This window comes from Bicyclus anynana, chromosome 20 (genome assembly GCF_947172395.1).
Source record: "Bicyclus anynana chromosome 20, ilBicAnyn1.1, whole genome shotgun sequence".
Taxonomy (NCBI): Eukaryota; Metazoa; Arthropoda; class Insecta; order Lepidoptera; family Nymphalidae; genus Bicyclus; species Bicyclus anynana.
The window spans coordinates 12,149,133-12,168,134 of record NC_069102.1 but is presented as its reverse complement, the minus strand read 5'-3'; the positions used below and the strand labels follow the sequence as shown (position 1 = coordinate 12,168,134).

The following is a 19,002-nucleotide window of genomic DNA, read 5'->3' as shown; positions in this document are numbered from 1 at the left end:
TGATTTTTTTTTAACTTTCTATAGCGGTTTACGAAGAAAAACCATCACCAATGTAATCCTACGTTTTGTATTATAAATAGATTACTTATTCATTAATTTCGTAATTAGGTAAACGTTAATGTTTATTTGACTGGCTGTATGAAATATGGTTATGTTATTATGTATGTTAATATTATTTTGCACGAAGTGCTTTGTAGATTGTGAAATAAATGTATTATATTATAAAAACAGTGTCAGTGTACTACTTTGTGTCAATTTAAGTATACAAATTAAGAACAAATTTAAGTTTTGGGATGTTTGAACTTGGTGACTAAACTGCTATGCGCCTTATTTTTTTATTTTATGGGCGTTATAAAGACGCGTTTGTTTATGTCAAAATAATTATTTTTGTATTTTTGGGCAATGTGTTAAACATGGCCAATATTAAAATGCAAAAATAACCTATACTTCCTAACATTATAAAGAAGAAAGATTTAATTATTTCTTTGCATTGAATAAGCTCTGAAACTTCTAAATCGATTTGAATAATTCTTTCACCATAGATGCTAAACCATAGATTTACGACTAAACTATTCCCGAGTGCTATAGGCTATATTTTACCCCCGGGAACGGAAACCACGCGGATGAAAAAAATATCAAATTTATGATTATAATTTATTAATTAAAATATTACCCTGATCACACTACCTACTGTTAGATTACGTCACTTTATATAATAATATACAATTTCACTTTAATTACATTAATTATTAATTTTATGACAGTTTAATTATTATTCATTCAATTTTCACTTTTTAAGTTTAATTATTATTCATTCAATTTTCACTAAATAAATTTCGCCTTCTTATAAATTTAACAAAAAGTTACTCAATTACTGCGATCCCACCTAAGTGACAACACAGATTAAAACGAGCTATTTTCTCTACCTATGCCCAGTGGCGTGCATACGGTTTTTAACTAGGGTATGCACTATATGTTAAAAATTAAAAAATTCCTTGTACTAATATATATTTTGTGTTCGAACATAGGTTTGTATTGAGTCTTTAGGGTAGGCAGTGCATTTTTGCATCTATGAAGTGCACGCCACCGCTATGCCATTGAAGACCTACAATGTTATACAGGTATAGTATGCGTAAAACTTCGAGTCCGCTCTGACATAGCATTTGCAACTGCACTGGAATATTTTTTCGTTTACTGTGCAACAGTTTGCTTTGTAGGTATTCAAAACGGACCCGATGTTTGGCCCTGTCTATAGGCTAAATTGCTAATCAGTATTTACCAGTACAGAACACTTTAAAAACTAGAAAAATGTATGGGATATATGTTCTAGTCACAGCGAGGACAGCTAAAAGACACGATCTTTTAAAAATCTTGTAATTAAACCGAGCTCAGGATTATAATATAATAATTGATATCATCAGTTAAATTATAATGCCACAAAGCCTCTTTCTTTATAAGAACTTGTCATAATCATAACAAGTTTATACTATAACATGTTGTTAGTCTAAATAGCATTTGGTCCACGTAAAGAATAGATTTTTTTATATTCTAATAATTAATGGGTCATTCCACGTCAAATCGACCAATAGTTGGACTCGACCCCTTTCGATTTGGATAAATTTTGGTCAGAAGTTTTCTTTTATCCTATAACGAAGTTCTGCCGAAGAAAAAAAATTAAAAAATTTTTTTTCAAAAGTTATGCAAAATCCAAAATTTCACTATTTTCCATATTTTTTAAATTTATGTTTTAAAAATCTCGAAAACTATTGCAATTAAAAAAATCGCTTATGGTAAACTTCAAAGGGGATACTTGGGGCTATTAAAAAAAAAAAATCCAAAAAAAAATTTTGAAAAATCTCCAATTTGTGAAATTTTGAATTTTTGAAAATTGTCAAAATTGACCGTCGACAATAAATTTTTGGCCCAATTTTTTTTGTGTACTACCTTGTACCAATCTTAAAAGATCCTGAAATTTTTGGAACTGTGTTTTTTGTTTTTTCAAAAATATGAATTTTTGAAATTTGTTAAAAAAGAATTTTTTCTTAATTTTCTTTTTTAATCAATTTGGCGAATCGCGTAATTTTGATATTTTGAACAGTTGAAATTTCATTTAGTGGCATAATGATGAGAAAAAAAACATTAATGATATTTGTTTATTATTGGTTATTAATTTATTTAATAGGGCTTTTTACGTGTAAGTTTACTTGACATTCTGTTGATTCTGAAGAACCAGATATTAAAAGCAGGTAAAAATCTGAAATTTCTGTGTTAGTACTTTATCTATTTTAAGTTTGGATTTAAAGATTTAAGTCATATTAACATTTTTCAGGTTAAGAAAAAGAAAAGGAGCAACAACAGTAACAGAAGAATTGAAGAAAAAAAAAATTTCGTTTCTTCAATTCTTCAGTTACTGTTGTTGCTCCTTTTCTTTTTCTTAACCTGAAAAATGTTAATATGACTTAAATCTTTAATGGATTTAAAGATAAACTTAAAATAGATAAAGTACTAACACAGAAATTTCAGATTTTTACCTGCTTTTAATATCTGGTTCTTCAACGAACTCGTAGATATCTGTATTTTTTAACCGGAAATCCTTTCCTTCCTCAGATGAGGATGAGGTTTTTACTCTCATCACATCACTTGAAATGGGAATAGCGGCATGACAATTTCGAACATTTTTAAATCTCTGGTTAAGTTTTTTTTGAGTACGCTGAATCTGCTCATTTGAAACAAAGTCACAATTGATTCCGTGAACATTTTCTTTTGCCCATTGGAATAGCTCATCAGGTGTTTGAATTTGTTAAAAAAAAAATTTAAGAAATTTTTTTTTTAACAAATTTCAAAAATTCATATTTTTGAAAAAACAAAAAACACAGTTCCAAAAATTTCAGGATTTTTTAAGATTGGTACAAGGTAGTACACAAAAAAAATTGAGCCAAAAATTTATTGTCGACGGTCTATTTTGACAATTTTCAAAAATTCAAAATTTCACAAATTGGAGATTTTTCAAAATTTTTTTTTGGAAATTTTTTTTTTAATAGACCCAAGTATCCCCTTTGAAGTTTACCATAATCGATTTTTTTAATTGCAATAGTTTTCGAGATTTTTAAAACATAAATTTAAAAAATATGGAAAATAGTGAAATTTTGGATATTGCATAACTTTTGAAAAAAAAAATTTTTAATTTTTTTTCTTCGGCAGAACTTCGTTATAGGATAAAAGAAAACTTCTGACCAAAATTTATCCAAATCGAAAGGGGTCGAGTCCAACTATTGGTCGATTTGACGTGGAATGACCCTAATGTAATCTATAATTTAACGGTCAGCAAAGATGACTCCGTCAATCCTTTGGTCCTGGTCGTTCATAGGAACTTCGTCCATCACTTGACAGTCGAAGGCCACGGCGATTATCTGAAATAATTATCTGGTATAATAATAGGTTACCTTTGATGTAACAAGAATCAACAAATAGCAAGCAATTATAATTTATTCACGGTAAACAGTATCGCTTACCAAGGTGCTCATAAAAAGGCTCAGAGTCACACAGTGAGCGATGGAACGAGCTATGTTAGGACTATCTCTGAGTGATCGAATAAGAAATGAGGAGATCCACAGAAGAACCGAAGTCACCGACATAACTCACACATTACACATTAGCAACTCATATACGGCTCACTGCTGAGCTTGAGTCTCCTCTCAGAATGACAGGGTTTAGGCCAATAGTCCACCACGCTGGCCCAATGCGGATTGGCAGACTTCACACACGCAGAGAATTAGGAAAATTCTCTGGTATGCAGGTTTCCTCACGATGTTTTCCTTCACCGTTTGAGACACGTGATAAATAATTTCCTAAAATGCACATAACTGAAAAGTTGGAGGTGCATGCCCCGGACCGGATTCGAACCCACACCCTCCGGAATCGGAGGCAGAGGTCATATTCACTGGGCTATCACGGCTCACTACATAGCTCAACATGTCGCAAAGCTGAAGTGACAATGGGCGGGGCACATAGTTCGAAGAGCCGTTGGACGTTGGAGTCCTGGAATGGCGACCCCGCACTACAAAGCGCATTGTTGGTCGACCTCCCACCAGGTGGACTGACGACATCAAGCGAGTCGCAGGGATTCGCTGGATGCAGGCGGCTCAGTATCGTGATGTTTGGAAGTCATTACAAAAGGCCTATGTCTTGCAGTGGACGTCCATCGGCTGATATGATGATGATGATGGAGCAGTTTACTCGGAAGTATTCTTTATGGCGTCTCCAAAATAATCCGCAGTTATCTCTATGCGCAGGTCAGATCTAAAGCTAAAATCGCGCGAGGTGGTTATAATAGGCCTGCATTAGAGCATCATGGTGGGTACAGGCTCTATATCCTTTCTACTAAGAGAAAGGCCTGACCCCAAAGTGGGCCGTTTAAATAGGGTGATATTTTACCTTGGGCGGCTTGGGGGTCGCCCTCAGCTTGGTGATGTACTTGTCATAGTATCCTCCCCCATGCCCCACTCGTCCGCCGCTGCGGGAGAACGCCACTCCTGGGGCGATGATCAGGTCTAGGCCTGGAATACATCATACAAGCTATGTTACGGTATGGGAGATGGTAGCGACGGGAGGATTGCAGCTTGGAAAAGCTGATAGTAACTAGCAACACGGTTTTCAAACGGTAAAGGAAAAACATCGTGAGGAAACCTGCATACCAGATAATTTTCTGAATTCTCTGCGTGTGTGAAGTCTGCCAATCCGCATTGGGCCAGCGTGGTGGTTGGCTTAACCCCTCTAATTCTGAGAGGAGACTTGTGCTCATCAGGGAGCCGAATATGGGTTGATAACGATGATGAACTGGCAACACAGACAAAATAGTTACTTATGCCATTGTCATGTAATGAGGGCAATTGTAGCAGAAGTGATTTTTGTGCAATGAAGTGAAGCCGAATTGCACAATATAAAGCACGAGTGCTAAAATGGCTAATTAAGTGTAGTGGCATACAATACTTTTTGTACGTGGTAAATAATACTGTACCTACTCGTATTAGGCGTTAGGTATGGCCTCCTCGATTTTGTATCGGCGTGACCTTGTACTTCTTGATTTTGTTTTTTAAGGAGCCTAAGTTTTTGTAGCTTACATAGAACTATTTAAAAAATGAAAAAAAAACTTCATTGTAGTGTGGTAATGAACATTGCCAAACGACTTGTAGGCATGAATAGCTTTGTGATATGGTTTGAGATTTTACTCTCGTAACTGAAATTTTAAGTTTTCGACTATAATTTCATCATTATTAACCCATATTCGAGCTCGCGTCTCCTCTCAGAATGAGAGGGGTAAGGCCAATAGTCCACCACGCTGTCCCCAATCCGGATTGCTAGACTTCACACACGCAGAGAATTAAGAAAATTCTCTGGTGTGCAGGTTTCCTCACGATGTTTTTCCTTCACCGTTTGAGACACGTGATATTAAATTTCTTAAAATGCACACAACTGAAAAGTTGGAGGTGCATGCCCTGGACCGGATTCGAACCCACACCATCCGGAAACGGAGGCAGAGGTCATATCGACTGGGCTATCACGGCTCTCCGACTTATGACATACTCGTAACTTGACGTTTCAAAAGTGCCTGTAAACTAGCATAATTGAAATAAATGATTTATGAATTTTAAATTTTATATTGTGTAGATTACGAAATGGGAGTAGAAAAAATACCAAGAGGCATGCTTACCTTTCTCCAAAGCGTCTTCCCTCTGCTGGTCTTTCGAATGCTGCTGTATCCCATGCCTGGTGAGAGGCATGGTCTTCTCATCATCCTGCTCCAGCCTCAGCATCTTCATGACTCCACCAGCGTATTGAGGAACGAAGGCGACTGCACTGCGACCCTTGATGTGAGCTATGATTGGCATTGTATCGATCTCTTGGTCGGTATTCATGAAGATAGCTATCCTTTGGGCTGATTTGTAGTAAGGATGGTTGATTATCTAGAACAATGTGGCTAATTTAGTAAGAATCGTCGTCGTTATCAACCCATATTCGGCTCACTGCTGAGCTCGAGTCGCTCGCTCCTCTCAGGATGCGGTTAGGCTACCACCACGCTGGCCCAATGCGGATTGGCAGACTTCACACACGCAGAGAATTAAGGAAATTCTCTGGTATGCAGGTTTCCTCACGATGTTTTTCCATCACCGATCGAGACACGTGATGTTTAATCTCTTAAAATGCATACAACTGAAAAGTTGGATGCATGTCCCGGACCGGATTCGAACCCACACTCTCCAGAATCTGAGCCAGAGGTTATATCCACTGGGCTATCACGGTTCTTATAAGTAAGAATGCGTCAACGATATCTTGTGGAGAGAAAAAGAATTATGTAATAGGTATCTAGTCGTACGCAAAAGGGGCGGAATCCACAAATCGTTTTCGTTTTACTGCGAAAGAAAGAGCGCTATTCGTCAATAATATGTCCTAATTGTGATAAAATATAGCCTATGACACTCACAAATAACGTGTGTTACAAATAGTACCTGCTTCCCGCCTATTACGTATAGATAAGTGTCGCAGCCTAGCGTATAGTAGCGTCATTTCATTTCATACTTTTATGACTTCCGGTTATTATAGTTAAATTTAATTAAGTAACAATGATTATCAATCCGAACAGTGGAGAGGTTATTATTAATTATTGATATAAATATAATTATTTATTTTACATGATATAAATTCATCATTGGTTATTTTACTCTTGACAACTATGACGTCACGTTATGATTTAGTTTGTATTTAATTTTTCAACTTTGTGTTTCGATATTTTAATATTATTTTACGATCGTTATAAATATCTTTTAATTATTAATGTGTGTTAGATAGAATTATAACGTTTGGTTTGTATAATAATACTCCGGAACTATTATTAAAACGTACTTGTATTGTTAACATATTCGTGTTACCAACAGTAGACACTAACTTTGCAAATATTATAAAATAGAGGGTTGTTTAGCAGATTCATTGATATACTACCATCAGCGTGTAATATTAACATTATAGCGGAAGCTATGCTGAAATTGTTATCGAATAAATTTGTGTACAGTGAAAATATTATTTTACTTCTCCCACCTTCTGTAACATCTCAGAAGTGGGCATAAAACTGTTGGGATCCTACGCTACGGGTCTCGGCAAGAAGAAGAATCGAAGAAAGCAAAAACGGAATTTTTTTTTTCTTCTTCTACACCACGCCCTTACCAAGAAATCAACTACATGTGACGCACAGAATTGGAACTCAAAGAAGTTTGTAATCAAGCTTCGTCTACAATACCCTGATGAACGCTGGTACAAAGACTTCGAAGACTACAATATCGTCATACAAGCGTGTCCGGATACAGCATTCTACGACTAGTCGACTTTGTTGAAAAATTTGATGTCATGTCGGTAAGAGCAAAGGATTAAGGAAGACTTCGAGAAGTGCAACATTATTGGAGAAGACGCTTTATCGTCTATCATCAAAAGCCTTCTGGTGGAGCTACGTTCAAATGCCTTCCAGCCTCAAAACGTCTGATTAACTCTTTGGGTTTTCATCTGAACAAGAAAGAAGCAACTAAGAAGACAGAAGCATCGTCAATGCGGCAGCGATCGTGTAGAAAACTTGCAGTGTATGGCGCCTCTCCTACGCTTCAGCCCTCTGGACTGGGGCCCTGCTACACCTGCGGGAGCACGAGCCTCTAGTCGCCGCGCCGCCGCGCCGCCGCGCCGAGCCATTTGCTGGGTTGCTGCGACATCGTAAACTCCGCGGCAGCAAACACATAAAGTCCAGGTTAGTCCAGCTATGTATACTTTTATATCGTAAAGTTTTTTTTTTGCGCTTATACAAACGCCTCGCCATTGGTGTGCCGCGTGCATATAAAATTACATAATACATTGGTACGACAAGTAAATTGAGTATACTGCCAGAAAAATAGTAAAAATCGCCCATTGTTATGAAAAGTTTTGGAGGTGCTCACTAGTACATATTAGAGTGGAGTAGTAGGTATAGGTTACATATGTCTATGTGACGAGACATGCAGGTATATGGATAAAGTACTCGTGATGTGTTCAAGTAGTGATACGTGAAAGTTAAAGTTTTTAATGATTATTATACTGTTATACATTTTATAGAAGGCAGTAAATGGTCAAGTTACTGGTACAACTAGTCACTGATTCAAATACCTATTAGTAATCTTGTCCTGTACAAAAGTCTTGCAGTCGTATAATAGTTTCTAGCAAGAAAACTGTTTATAACCTTAGTTGATTTATTTTAAATGTATGACTTCTTACCAAAGCTACATTTTATTGATTTGTTTGAGTAATAATAAAAAGTAAACAGGCATTTTGTACAAAGTTCTGTTTAGCTAATTGGGTAAATTATAGCTCTCCTTGGCGAAGTTGATAAGTGAATAGAGCTCTTTCACAAACAGTACAAAAAAACAGCATATAATATATCAAATATTAGAAAAAACCTTTTTATGTTTATATCCATCCAACTGCGAAGTGAAAATAAATAATATCCCGTTCATAACGCCATGTTACCTAAAACAACCAAATTAACATATACCGATATCAAAAGAGTCTCGTAAAGTATTCCATAAAAGTGTTAAATAACCGCGGGCAAAGTAAGATTGTTTAATATTATTGATTGAATTACTTGTACGGTAGGTTGCACAATTAGCTATTAAATGTTATTGCTTATTATATCACCCTACAAAATACTCCCATATTAAACTGTTCATGAAATAGGTATAACAACTTATCGTAACTAATCATAATTATAGTATTAGTTCAGAATTCAGTTTATCCAGTTTTTATTACAGTCAGACATTACATCTCAAAGCATTTAAAATTAGAAAAATTAAATACTTGATATTACTTGGTGTTGACGTTTATGACAGTAAAGCTTTTACAGAGTTCATTAATAGCGCTATAGTAAATTAGAATCAGTAGGTACTAGCAGAGACGTGATAATTAGGTATGCCTATCGCGTACTTTATTGAAGTAACTTCTGAAGAAGAGTTCTATCATATAATTCGAGGATTTAGCTGATGTAGATTTGATAAATAATAAAATCTGCTCTTAGGGTTTGTCTGTACTTATCAATTGCTCAACGGGCTATTTTAGTTCTAATATAATTTATTACCTCGTTTACTCCTAGCTTAAGGGTGGCTAGCTATTCAGGATTTCGGTTCACAAATAAGATACTTATAAGCCAGGAAAGAAAGAAAATTGACAATTCAAGCTGGCTCTCTAATTAGAATACAGTGGTATACGGCTAACTCTAACTGAACAGAGTCGTCTTCTTTTCGCGATGGGAAATGATAAGCATTATACCCTGAACATAAGAGCCCTTAATCACAATTCAACATTTAGTTTAGGTTAAGTAACACACCAAAGTTACCGCATCTAGCATCATCCGTAGCTCAGGGCCATCTAGTTTCAAATTCAATACGAAAATTACAACTTTCATCGCACCTATACACAAAACTATTATATTAGTTAAAATAACTGCTTAAATAAGAAAACTATACTGAGACCGATTAATTAAGCTAAAACTTAACAATTAGTAGTAGTTGCAAAAATATCATATTTAAGTACTTAATACCACAGGTTTTAAATAAGTAAAAAAAAAAATATAAAGATTTACTTTTTCTTATATTAAAAAAATACATGCAGTATTGTGTACCATGCGCTTATGGAAAGTTATCGTATGCCTAAAGTTAAAAGGAGTTCTAATTATTTATTTGAATACCTACTATATGTGTCTACATCATTAAGGGGCCTTTTGTAAATACTAGGGAACCATTTATACTATGGTGCTAACTGTATCAATTGATTATTCTTACAAAATGTGTTTTAGTCAGGGTATTCCTGTTACAATTTTCAGTTCACTATATACTATCAAAAGATTAAAAGTTAATGGGTAAATAAATAATATCATTTGGATTAGCTTTACATATAAAATTATCATAATATGATTAGTTGCTATAATCCTCCAAAATAGTTTGACCGGTTCTGATTAAGTTTTATATGTAGATAATATTAGGTAGGTCCGAGAAAAGGTTGTTATACATTTTTGATACCCTTAAACGATAAGGGTGATTAGTAGTAAAACTTCTAAAGCAAAGCAACATTGGTTGGGTCAGCTAGTTATTTATAATAATGGAGTAAAGCTTCCACTATCCGTAATTTAACAGTTTGTTGAAGAATGGTAAATCAGGGTTATATTGAATGCTATAAAACTTTATGTATGCTAATGGTCAGGTGTGTGTAAATTTAAACGATCATAGATGGCTCGAGTAAATAGTAGTTATTATGTCCGATAGTGGAAAAACGTGAGACGATACACTTTTCTATATTACACGAGGAATTAATACTCCTTATTCCAGTAAGCTCATCATAATGTTCAGTCATAAAAATGTTTGAATGTCAGTTTGTCCAACCCGCGAACTACAGCCACCTAATGTAGGTACAAGAGCAAGACCTACACAATAAACGGAACAATAGCTATATCAACAAAAATATGTCTGTAATGAAAATGGTGTTTCGTACCCACATATTATTATTATAGATATACACAGAATTACTGATTTTGGAAACATATGTTTTTTGGGAAAACTACAATATAAATGTACTTATATACAAAAATCTAATCATAAGAGATTTCTAAAGCGTAACATGAGATAGGTCGGTACGTATAAAATTTGTACTATAATGTGTGGGGGCTAAGACCTTATGGGATGCAGTTTACAGATTCAATTAATTTAATTCAAAGTTCGTCTATTGATAGAATGTGGCAGTGAATAAGTACAGATATTAAATTATATTCTTGTAATATTAACAAGATTAATAGTTCTACGTATTTGCAGATTGTTCTGGTAGATAGGGAGGAAAATGAAGTTACAGATGTCCTCATATACGGTAGTCGAGAATTAACATTGATTTTCACAGTTCTAAATAAAAAAAAACGCACAATTGAAACAATATTATTGTAAGATTCTCTCTATGTGACTTATGCATAAGTGGCGATATATGTGATTCGGTTCCTCTTGGTTTACTTCTACGTGACTTCTGTCTTATGTGGCACTCGTCAGTGATTCACTTCTATGCGACTCACGTCTGTCTATATCTATATATTCGACTATGGCTTACCTTTTACTATATGTCTGTATGATATACGACTTTGTGACCTAAGTCTGTGTGACCTGCGTCTGTGTGACCTGCGTCTGTGTGACCTGTGTCTGTGTGACCTGCGTCTGTGTGACCTGCGTCTGTGTGACCTGCGTCTGTGTGACCTGCGTCTGTGTGACCTGCGTCTGTGTGACCTGCGTCTGTGTGACCTGCGTCTGTGTGACCTGCGTCTGTGTGACCTGCGTCTGTGTGACCTGCGTCTGTGTGACCTGCGTCTGTGTGACCTGCGTCTGTGTGACCTGCGTCTGTGTGACCTGCGTCTGTGTGACCTGCGTCTGTGTGACCTGCGTCTGTGTGACACACGTTTTTGTATGTGTGAAATACCTAAGTATTTGTGTGCTTACCTAAATTGAACGAACGAATTCCAAACGAAAAGGAGATTTAAACCCACGTCTTACTAAACACGGGCATAAGTTAGTTATTTCTGCATATCGTCTCCAAAGAGTAAAAAAAAATCTTTTGTAGGTTTGGGTGTACTCTTCTATAACAAGATCCCCAAAACTGTGATGGACCTGCCAATGCATAGCTTTAAGCAATGTGTTAAAAAACATTTACTTAGTCGAGGGTACTACAACATTGATGAGTTCCTATAAAGATAAAAGCGCTTGGAGGCCATTGGGTCAGCTTCCACCTTCACACAGGAAATAAAACTATAAGAAATTGTAATAGTTATCAATTGTAAATTATAATACTCTATGACTTTTTCAAAAGAGCAACTGTTGAGTTTCTTGCCGGTATCTTCTCAGCAGAACCTGCCTTCCGAACCGGTGGTAGAATCTTTACAAATGGTCTACTGTCGTGTCAAAAGTGCTTGTAAACTGAGCCTACTTGAAATAAATGATTTTAGATTTTGATTTTGATTTTGAATTGGTCCGAGTTATTTTGATTAATCAAGTTATCTTAGTGATTCATATTTATTGAAGTCGGAATGACCTAGTAACTAATATGCAGATAAAATTCAAATATGTGATTTTATAGTAAAATAAGTATTTCCAGATTAGGTACCTGTCTGGAAGTACTAATAGCGATGTTTTTGTTTTATCATAATTTCTGAATTTCTTTCATATAGATAGCACAATATACTTATTGTTTGGGTTTGAAGTCTAAGTGACCCATGAACATAATTACCAGAAACGAATTAGGCTTTATGATAGCACTTCGATTATGTATATTGATCAAAACCTTGTCAGTTTCAAATTACTGCTGGATCCTGTTCTTTCCAGATAACTGATGGTGCAGTGGGAGATACCAGAGTGTTACCAGAACGCCGTGGGACACGGCTTCTTCAGGATGGCCGAATGTTACAAATAGTACCTGCTTCCCGCCTATTACGTATAGATAAGTGTCGCCGCCTAGCGTATAGTAGCGTCATTTCATTTCATACTTTTATGACTTCCGGTTATTATAGTTAAATTTAATTAAGTAACAATGATTATCAATCCGAACAGTGGAGAGGTTATTATTAATTATTGATATAAATATAATTATTTATTTTACATGATATAAATTCATCTTTGGTTATTTTACTCTTGACAACTATGACGTCACGTTATGATTTAGTTTGTATTTAATTTCTCAACTTTGTGTTTCGATATTTTAATATTATTTTACGATCGTTATAAATATCTTTTAATTATAAATGTGTGTTAGATAGAATTATAACGTTTGGTTTGTATAATAATACTCCGGAACTATTATTAAAACGTACTTGTATTGTTAACATATTCGTGCTACCAACAGTAGACACTAACTTTGCAAATATTATAAAATAGAGGGTTGTTTAGCAGATTCATTGATATACTACCATCAGCGTGTAATATTAACATTATAGCGGAAGCTATGCTGAAATTGTTATCGAATAAATTTGTGTACAGTGAAAATATTATTTTACTTCTCCCACCTTCTGTAACACGTGGCTTTTAATACTAAAATAATAATTAAAATCGGTTTAGTAGATGATTACCCATACATTATCACTAACTTTACCTTTTTATAATATTACATAACTTTTACAATCCGATTGGTATTAGATATTAGTATAAACAAACAAACTATTCCGCGTTATATTATTAGTATAGATGTGACAAACTTGTCACATGACTGAGATGAAAATACATATTATCGGAAGCAACACGATAAACTTTGAACCAAAACATATGTTTAGAGTAAACTGTAAACACTAACATCATGATTATAATATTTTATCATAGTACTAGCTAACGCCGCGCGGTTTCACCCGCGTGGTTCCCGTTCCTGAAGGAATACGGGGATAAAATATAGCCTATAGCCTATTCCTCGATAAATGGCCTATCTAACACTGAAAGAATTTTTCAAATCAGACCAGTAGTTCCTGAGATTAGCGTGTTCAATCAACCAAACAAACTCTTCAGCTTTATAATATTAGTATAGATTCATGATTCAACATGGTAAACAAAATTGCATGGACTCTAATAAACTAGCAATTGCGTCGGAACCCCTTAAATATTATCCGGTGCGGGGTCGCCATTCCTGCACCTTGGGACCCCAACGTCCACCGGCACTTCGAATTATTTGACCCGCCCATTGCCACTTCAGCTTCGCGACTCGCTGAGCTATGTCAGTGACTTTGGTTCGTCTTCGGATCTCCTAATTTCTGATTTGATTACACAGCGAAACTCCAAGCATAACTCACTCCATCACCCGCTGAGTGACTTTGAGCCTTTTAATAAGGCTTGTACCAAAGTAAGTGATGATACGATCTAAGATGGGCGGGCTACATTGTTAGGAGGAGGATGAAAATTCACAGGGATGATGACAGTTTTTTAAATTGTATATAAATTAGAAGTATGCTAATAGTAAAGCAATTTTGTAAAAGTAACAGGGTATCTGCGATCATTACTTTTGGAGCTACAGGGATTTAAAGGGTCATATTTAAGGCGCTGCCGCGGATCCCTGAAAAACGCCCCATACAAAATGGTACGATTTAATGACGTCGTAGGTGCGTAATGATCGTTAGATTTGTATGGGTGATCAAACTAATATCTTTGTTATTTGTGCGTTTATGTTTATAGTTCGTATAGTTACATTGACCATATTTACCCGAATGTATCTTAAAAATCAATATATTCAAACCTAGTCATCATCCCCATTGACCCCATTATGTGCTTACTTTGTCGTAAACGATTTCCGACTGTCTTTTCTTCTCCTCAGTGGACAGCTGTGCTATGCGGGTGGCGACCTTCTCCCTCAAGAGTAACTTAGCGGGGTCTGGAGTGCGACTCATTCTGATTGTAGTGCTGAAACAAATAATATTTCATTGCTTATTGTTTTTACCGACTTCAAAAATGTAGGAGGTCCTCCAGCAAAATTTTTATTTTATTGACTTCAAAAATGACCTTCTCCAGCAAAATATTTGTATAACCTTGAGCATTGTAATATAAAACTGCAACAAGTTTTATATTCCAACGGGTATTTTTAAAGCTGCTTTAATATGATCATACTTTTACTCGGTATGCAGAACAACACTAGTAGAGGAGTGTTAATAATGTTATAAAAGAACTTCTTAACCCAATACCCGGGTCACATATCATCATTAACCCATATTCGGTTCGCTGTTGAGCACGAGTCTCCTCTCAGAATGAGAGGGGTTAGGCCAATAGTCCACCACGCTGGCCCAATGCGGATTGGCAGACTTCACACACTCAGAGAATTAAGAAAATTCTCAGGTATGAGACGGTCTCACGATGTTTTCCTTCACCGTTTGAGATATGTGATATTTAATTTCTTAAAATACACATAACTGAAAAGTTGGAGGTGCATGCCCCGGACCGGATTTGAACCTACGCCCACCGAATCGAAGGCAGAGGGCATATCCACTGGGCTATCAGCCGATTATACATAATGCTAATAGGCTAATCTATAATAATATAGACTAATATTATAAAGCTGAAGAGTTTGTTTGTTTGATTGAACGCGCTAATCTCAGAAACTACTGGTCCGATTTGAAAAATACTTTCAGTGATAGAAAGCCCATTTATCGAGGAAGGCTATAGGCTATATTATATTTTCAAAAACATTAGGGATCCTTCCTGAAACTCCAATAATGTAACCCAAGGTGTACAAAAGTTTTGTTTACATGGCGTGCGCTGCTAAAACTATTGATGTAGAGCATAATTACCTATACAGATTAGAGCATTTATATAGATTAGAACATTTATATGATAGACAAATATAGAGCATTTATATAGATTTTTAAATAGATTCTTAAGCTGATAGGCTGATAGCAACGATTACAGTCGAACAATATCACCCTTAGCCCGCTAAGCCACAGTGAAGCAGAATGGTGGGTTTAAGCTACAAAGTTCCCTCACCGCTAAGGAATTAGAGGCCAGACCGTTAGACACCCATTAAATTAGGCCTATGTCAAGGATGTGAATAGAATAGAAATAGCTACGGCCGATAGATGGCGTACTGGACTATGAAAACAAAATGCGCGCTGACCACTATTTACTAAACAAATGTTTATTGCACATTGTTTTCCTTTTCCATAAAGGCAATCAATACTAATTTATTGTAAAAATAAAATAATCTACAGAAATCAAGTAAAAACGAATATTTATTGTCAATTTTATTAGCCATTAAGTATGTTAAATAGAAGATGCGGTCTTACCTATAACAAATAATGAGATTCCTCAACCACATTCACTCAATTTCACTCGCAGAATGATAACTTATCACAAGAACAAGATACTGACTCTGTTATCAACAGACAAGTCACCAACAATAAAAAACGTGGTGGATTGTCACATATGTTTACTGTTCAACGCCATCTGTTACTATCTCAATGAACTACGTCGCAGGACAGCAATGTTTGCAATGTGTGAAAAGCGCACAGTGTAAACGAATATATATTTCTATTACTTTCGCAGTTTACTCGAATCTTACGTAATAGTTTATAACAAATAATACAATTTTATAAAAATTACTCAAATAATAATTACATGTTTATCTATTAGGCAGCGCCATCTGGTATTATCATGTCGGACTACGTCATGATACTCTAACGCCACTGCAAGAAGTAAAGCATTCTTCGTCGTTGTTTTAGCATGTAACAATTAGATGTCGCTGCAAATAATTATTGACTAACGAAATGTGGAACGTTTATTTTGACCTGATGCTGAAGGAGAAGGATTATAGTTGAGGCTCAAATGCATGTAATAAAAATATTCAACAAAATCAATAACTTGTTATTATTAGAACTCACACCTGTTTTAGCTTTGAGGGTTCAAATTTAATCACAACAACAAGCCTTATGCCTAGTTCGGACTACTTTAACTTTAGTATTTTAGTGCGAACAATTTTATAGCGGTAAATCCAAAAAATTTTCGTACTCGAATAAAATACTAAAGTAGTCTGTACTTCCTATTAGATATATGGTCCTCAACATTGATACGATAGCGTAGCCAAAACATAATTAATACAGATAAAAACTCGCCATGTTTGTAATACACCGCGTCGAGTGCGTGAAAACATTGCATTGAAGCATGCGAGCGATATAATACTGAAAAAACCGGTCAAGTGCGTGACGGGCTAAGCGCAGTGTAGGGTTCCGTAGATTTTAATCCCTTTGGTAATGCACAAAAAAACGATAACGATACCCCATACCTACCATGGGATAGACGATAAAAAAATTCATCCTCATTCAATGTAGGCAAGGGACTTTTAATAATTGTGTATATTAAAAAAATATTCTATGGATAATCCTACTATCTTACTTCCTACTAATATCCTACTGTCTTACTAATATTATAAAGGCGAAAGTTTGTGTGTAAGTGTGTAAGTAGGTATGTTTGTTCCTCTTTTACACTGCGGCTAATGATTTGGCTGAAATTTGGAATGGAAATAGATTTACTCTGGATTAACACATAGGCTACTTTCATCCCGGAAAAATCCACGGTTCCCGCGGGATTTGTGAAAACTGAATTCCACGCGGACGAAGTCGCGGGCATCCGCTAGTAACCATATAAACAGCTAATAGCTCATTTAAATCCAATGGTATCCAATCCAATCCCGGTATTTTTGAAAAATACCGGGTCACTAGTAGTCACTAAATGGGGATGATGACTAGGTTTGAATATATTGATTTTTATGATACATTCGGGTAAATAAGGTCAATGTTAACTAATTTATACATAAAAAGCAAAGATTGTCTGGATATTTGCAAAATAAATTTTAATATCTTTTAAATTTTTTTTATCGTAATTAGATGAAATATCATACAGTTTCAGCTTCCTTACATTAAATGTGACATTTTTCAATATGTGAACTATAAACATAGACGCACAAAATAAGAAAGATATTAGTAATTTTGTTTGAACGCCCATACAAACCTAACGATCAGCGAGTTAACGACGTCACTAAATCATGCCATTTTGTATGAAGCGTTTTTCAGGGATCCGCTGCAGCGCCGCAAATCTGACCCTTTAAATCCCTGTAGCTCCGAAAGTAATGATCGCAGAATACCCTGTTACTTTTACAAAATTGCTTTGCTATTTAATTATTTATTCGCCATTACATTAAATATAATTATTTATTTCATAAATGGAATATATTAATCAAAACTAAGAATTACACAGTATATTAAATTTAAATTTATAATAAATAAAATAATTATAACAAATACACACCATCTAATTGTTCACCCTATTAGTATACTCTTAATTTATATACAATTTAAAAAACTGTCATCATCCCTCTGTTATAAAACAAGGCCAGAGAGAACATACAAAATTCTGTGTTATTCCGTGTCAGGAAACTTTGTATTGAATTATGCGAACGACATTATACTGAAAAACGGAACACGGATGGAAAATTAAAACTTTAAACTCGCTGAATTCAGTTAATGTAGCAATAGCCAGTAGGTATAATGTTCGCAACACGAATAGTATAAAAAGTAAACTAATTAAACAATTGAACGAAGCAGTTGCTACATGAATTTTGTTTTATAGTTACGCATTTGGTTACTAATATGACCAATGATAATTTTAAACCATAGATCGGGTACGTCCCTACAAAATCACCGCAAAAAGTGATCCGATTAATAAACTACAAAACTGAGCACACACACGCATAATTTTGTCTTTAATTCCATTATTTATTTATGTATATATAGTTCTTACACTTACTGAACACACAACTCGACATTGTAGACGATATTTAGGTATTATTTTGTTTAAATAACGTTCGTTGTTGACGACAAACTTACGGCAATGCCCCTAGCTTTGTATGAAGCGTCATCCCTACGCTTAACTTGGCTATAAAAGGCCATAGATAGAACATGCGCCCTCTCTCTCTTCGCCCGAGCCCCGGTAGCAATGAACCTGTGATTAATTCCAGTGTAGTAATAATTATATTTAAAACTAAACTAAACTCTCAAGACCTCAGAAAAACCATCTTTTATTATAAATATAATACAGGCTGTTTTGCGTAACTGATCTATAATATAAAATTATCATTGCCGGGACCAGGAAGTAACACCACTAACTTCCCATCTCTGTAATAATTCTCAATTATTACTGAAAATTACATCTTAGACGAAAGAAAAGCTCAGTATGTTCTTCCATGATTCGTCCCAGGAACCCAGGACTTCGTTATTCGAACCACTGGACCATCGAGGCATTATCACACGATATTAATCTCGTGTGTATTCATTAGCGCCGCTTATCACTCGCGAGATAAAAAATTTTTTGGACACAACTAGCTCAAGGTCGAAGGTATATATGTGACAGGTTTAATTGGGCTACGACAACCCAAAACGCAGTAGGTATAGGTATT

The 19,002-nt window shown here is 35.3% G+C and overlaps 1 protein-coding gene across 1 annotated transcript; it reads right to left on the bottom strand.

Annotated features, from left to right (window-relative positions):
* Positions 1 to 2,479: 2,479 nt before the first annotated feature.
* Positions 2,480 to 15,983, bottom strand: LOC112042939 (5-formyltetrahydrofolate cyclo-ligase). The gene is made up of 5 exons (XM_024078165.2): positions 15,839 to 15,983; positions 14,339 to 14,465; positions 5,711 to 5,963; positions 4,435 to 4,556; positions 2,480 to 3,410 (listed from the first exon to the last, which is right to left on the bottom strand). Exons 1-5 carry the CDS (start codon positions 15,868 to 15,870, stop codon positions 3,315 to 3,317), a joined length of 630 nt encoding a protein of 209 aa, XP_023933933.2. The 5' UTR covers positions 15,871 to 15,983; the 3' UTR covers positions 2,480 to 3,314.
* Between the last annotated feature and the right edge of the window lie 3,019 nt (positions 15,984 to 19,002).

Excerpts from the sequence above, each read along its gene's own strand:
- LOC112042939 (XM_024078165.2), bottom strand. The coding sequence starts at position 15,870 with ATGTGGTTGAGGAATCTCATTATTTGTTATAG. Across the intron at positions 4,557-5,710 it reads GGAAGACGCTTTGGAGAAAG|GCCTAGACCTGATCATCGCC; the intron begins GTAAGCATGCCT and ends GATGTATTCCAG. Across the intron at positions 3,411-4,434 it reads CGACCCCCAAGCCGCCCAAG|ATAATCGCCGTGGCCTTCGA; the intron begins GTAAAATATCAC and ends TAATTATTTCAG.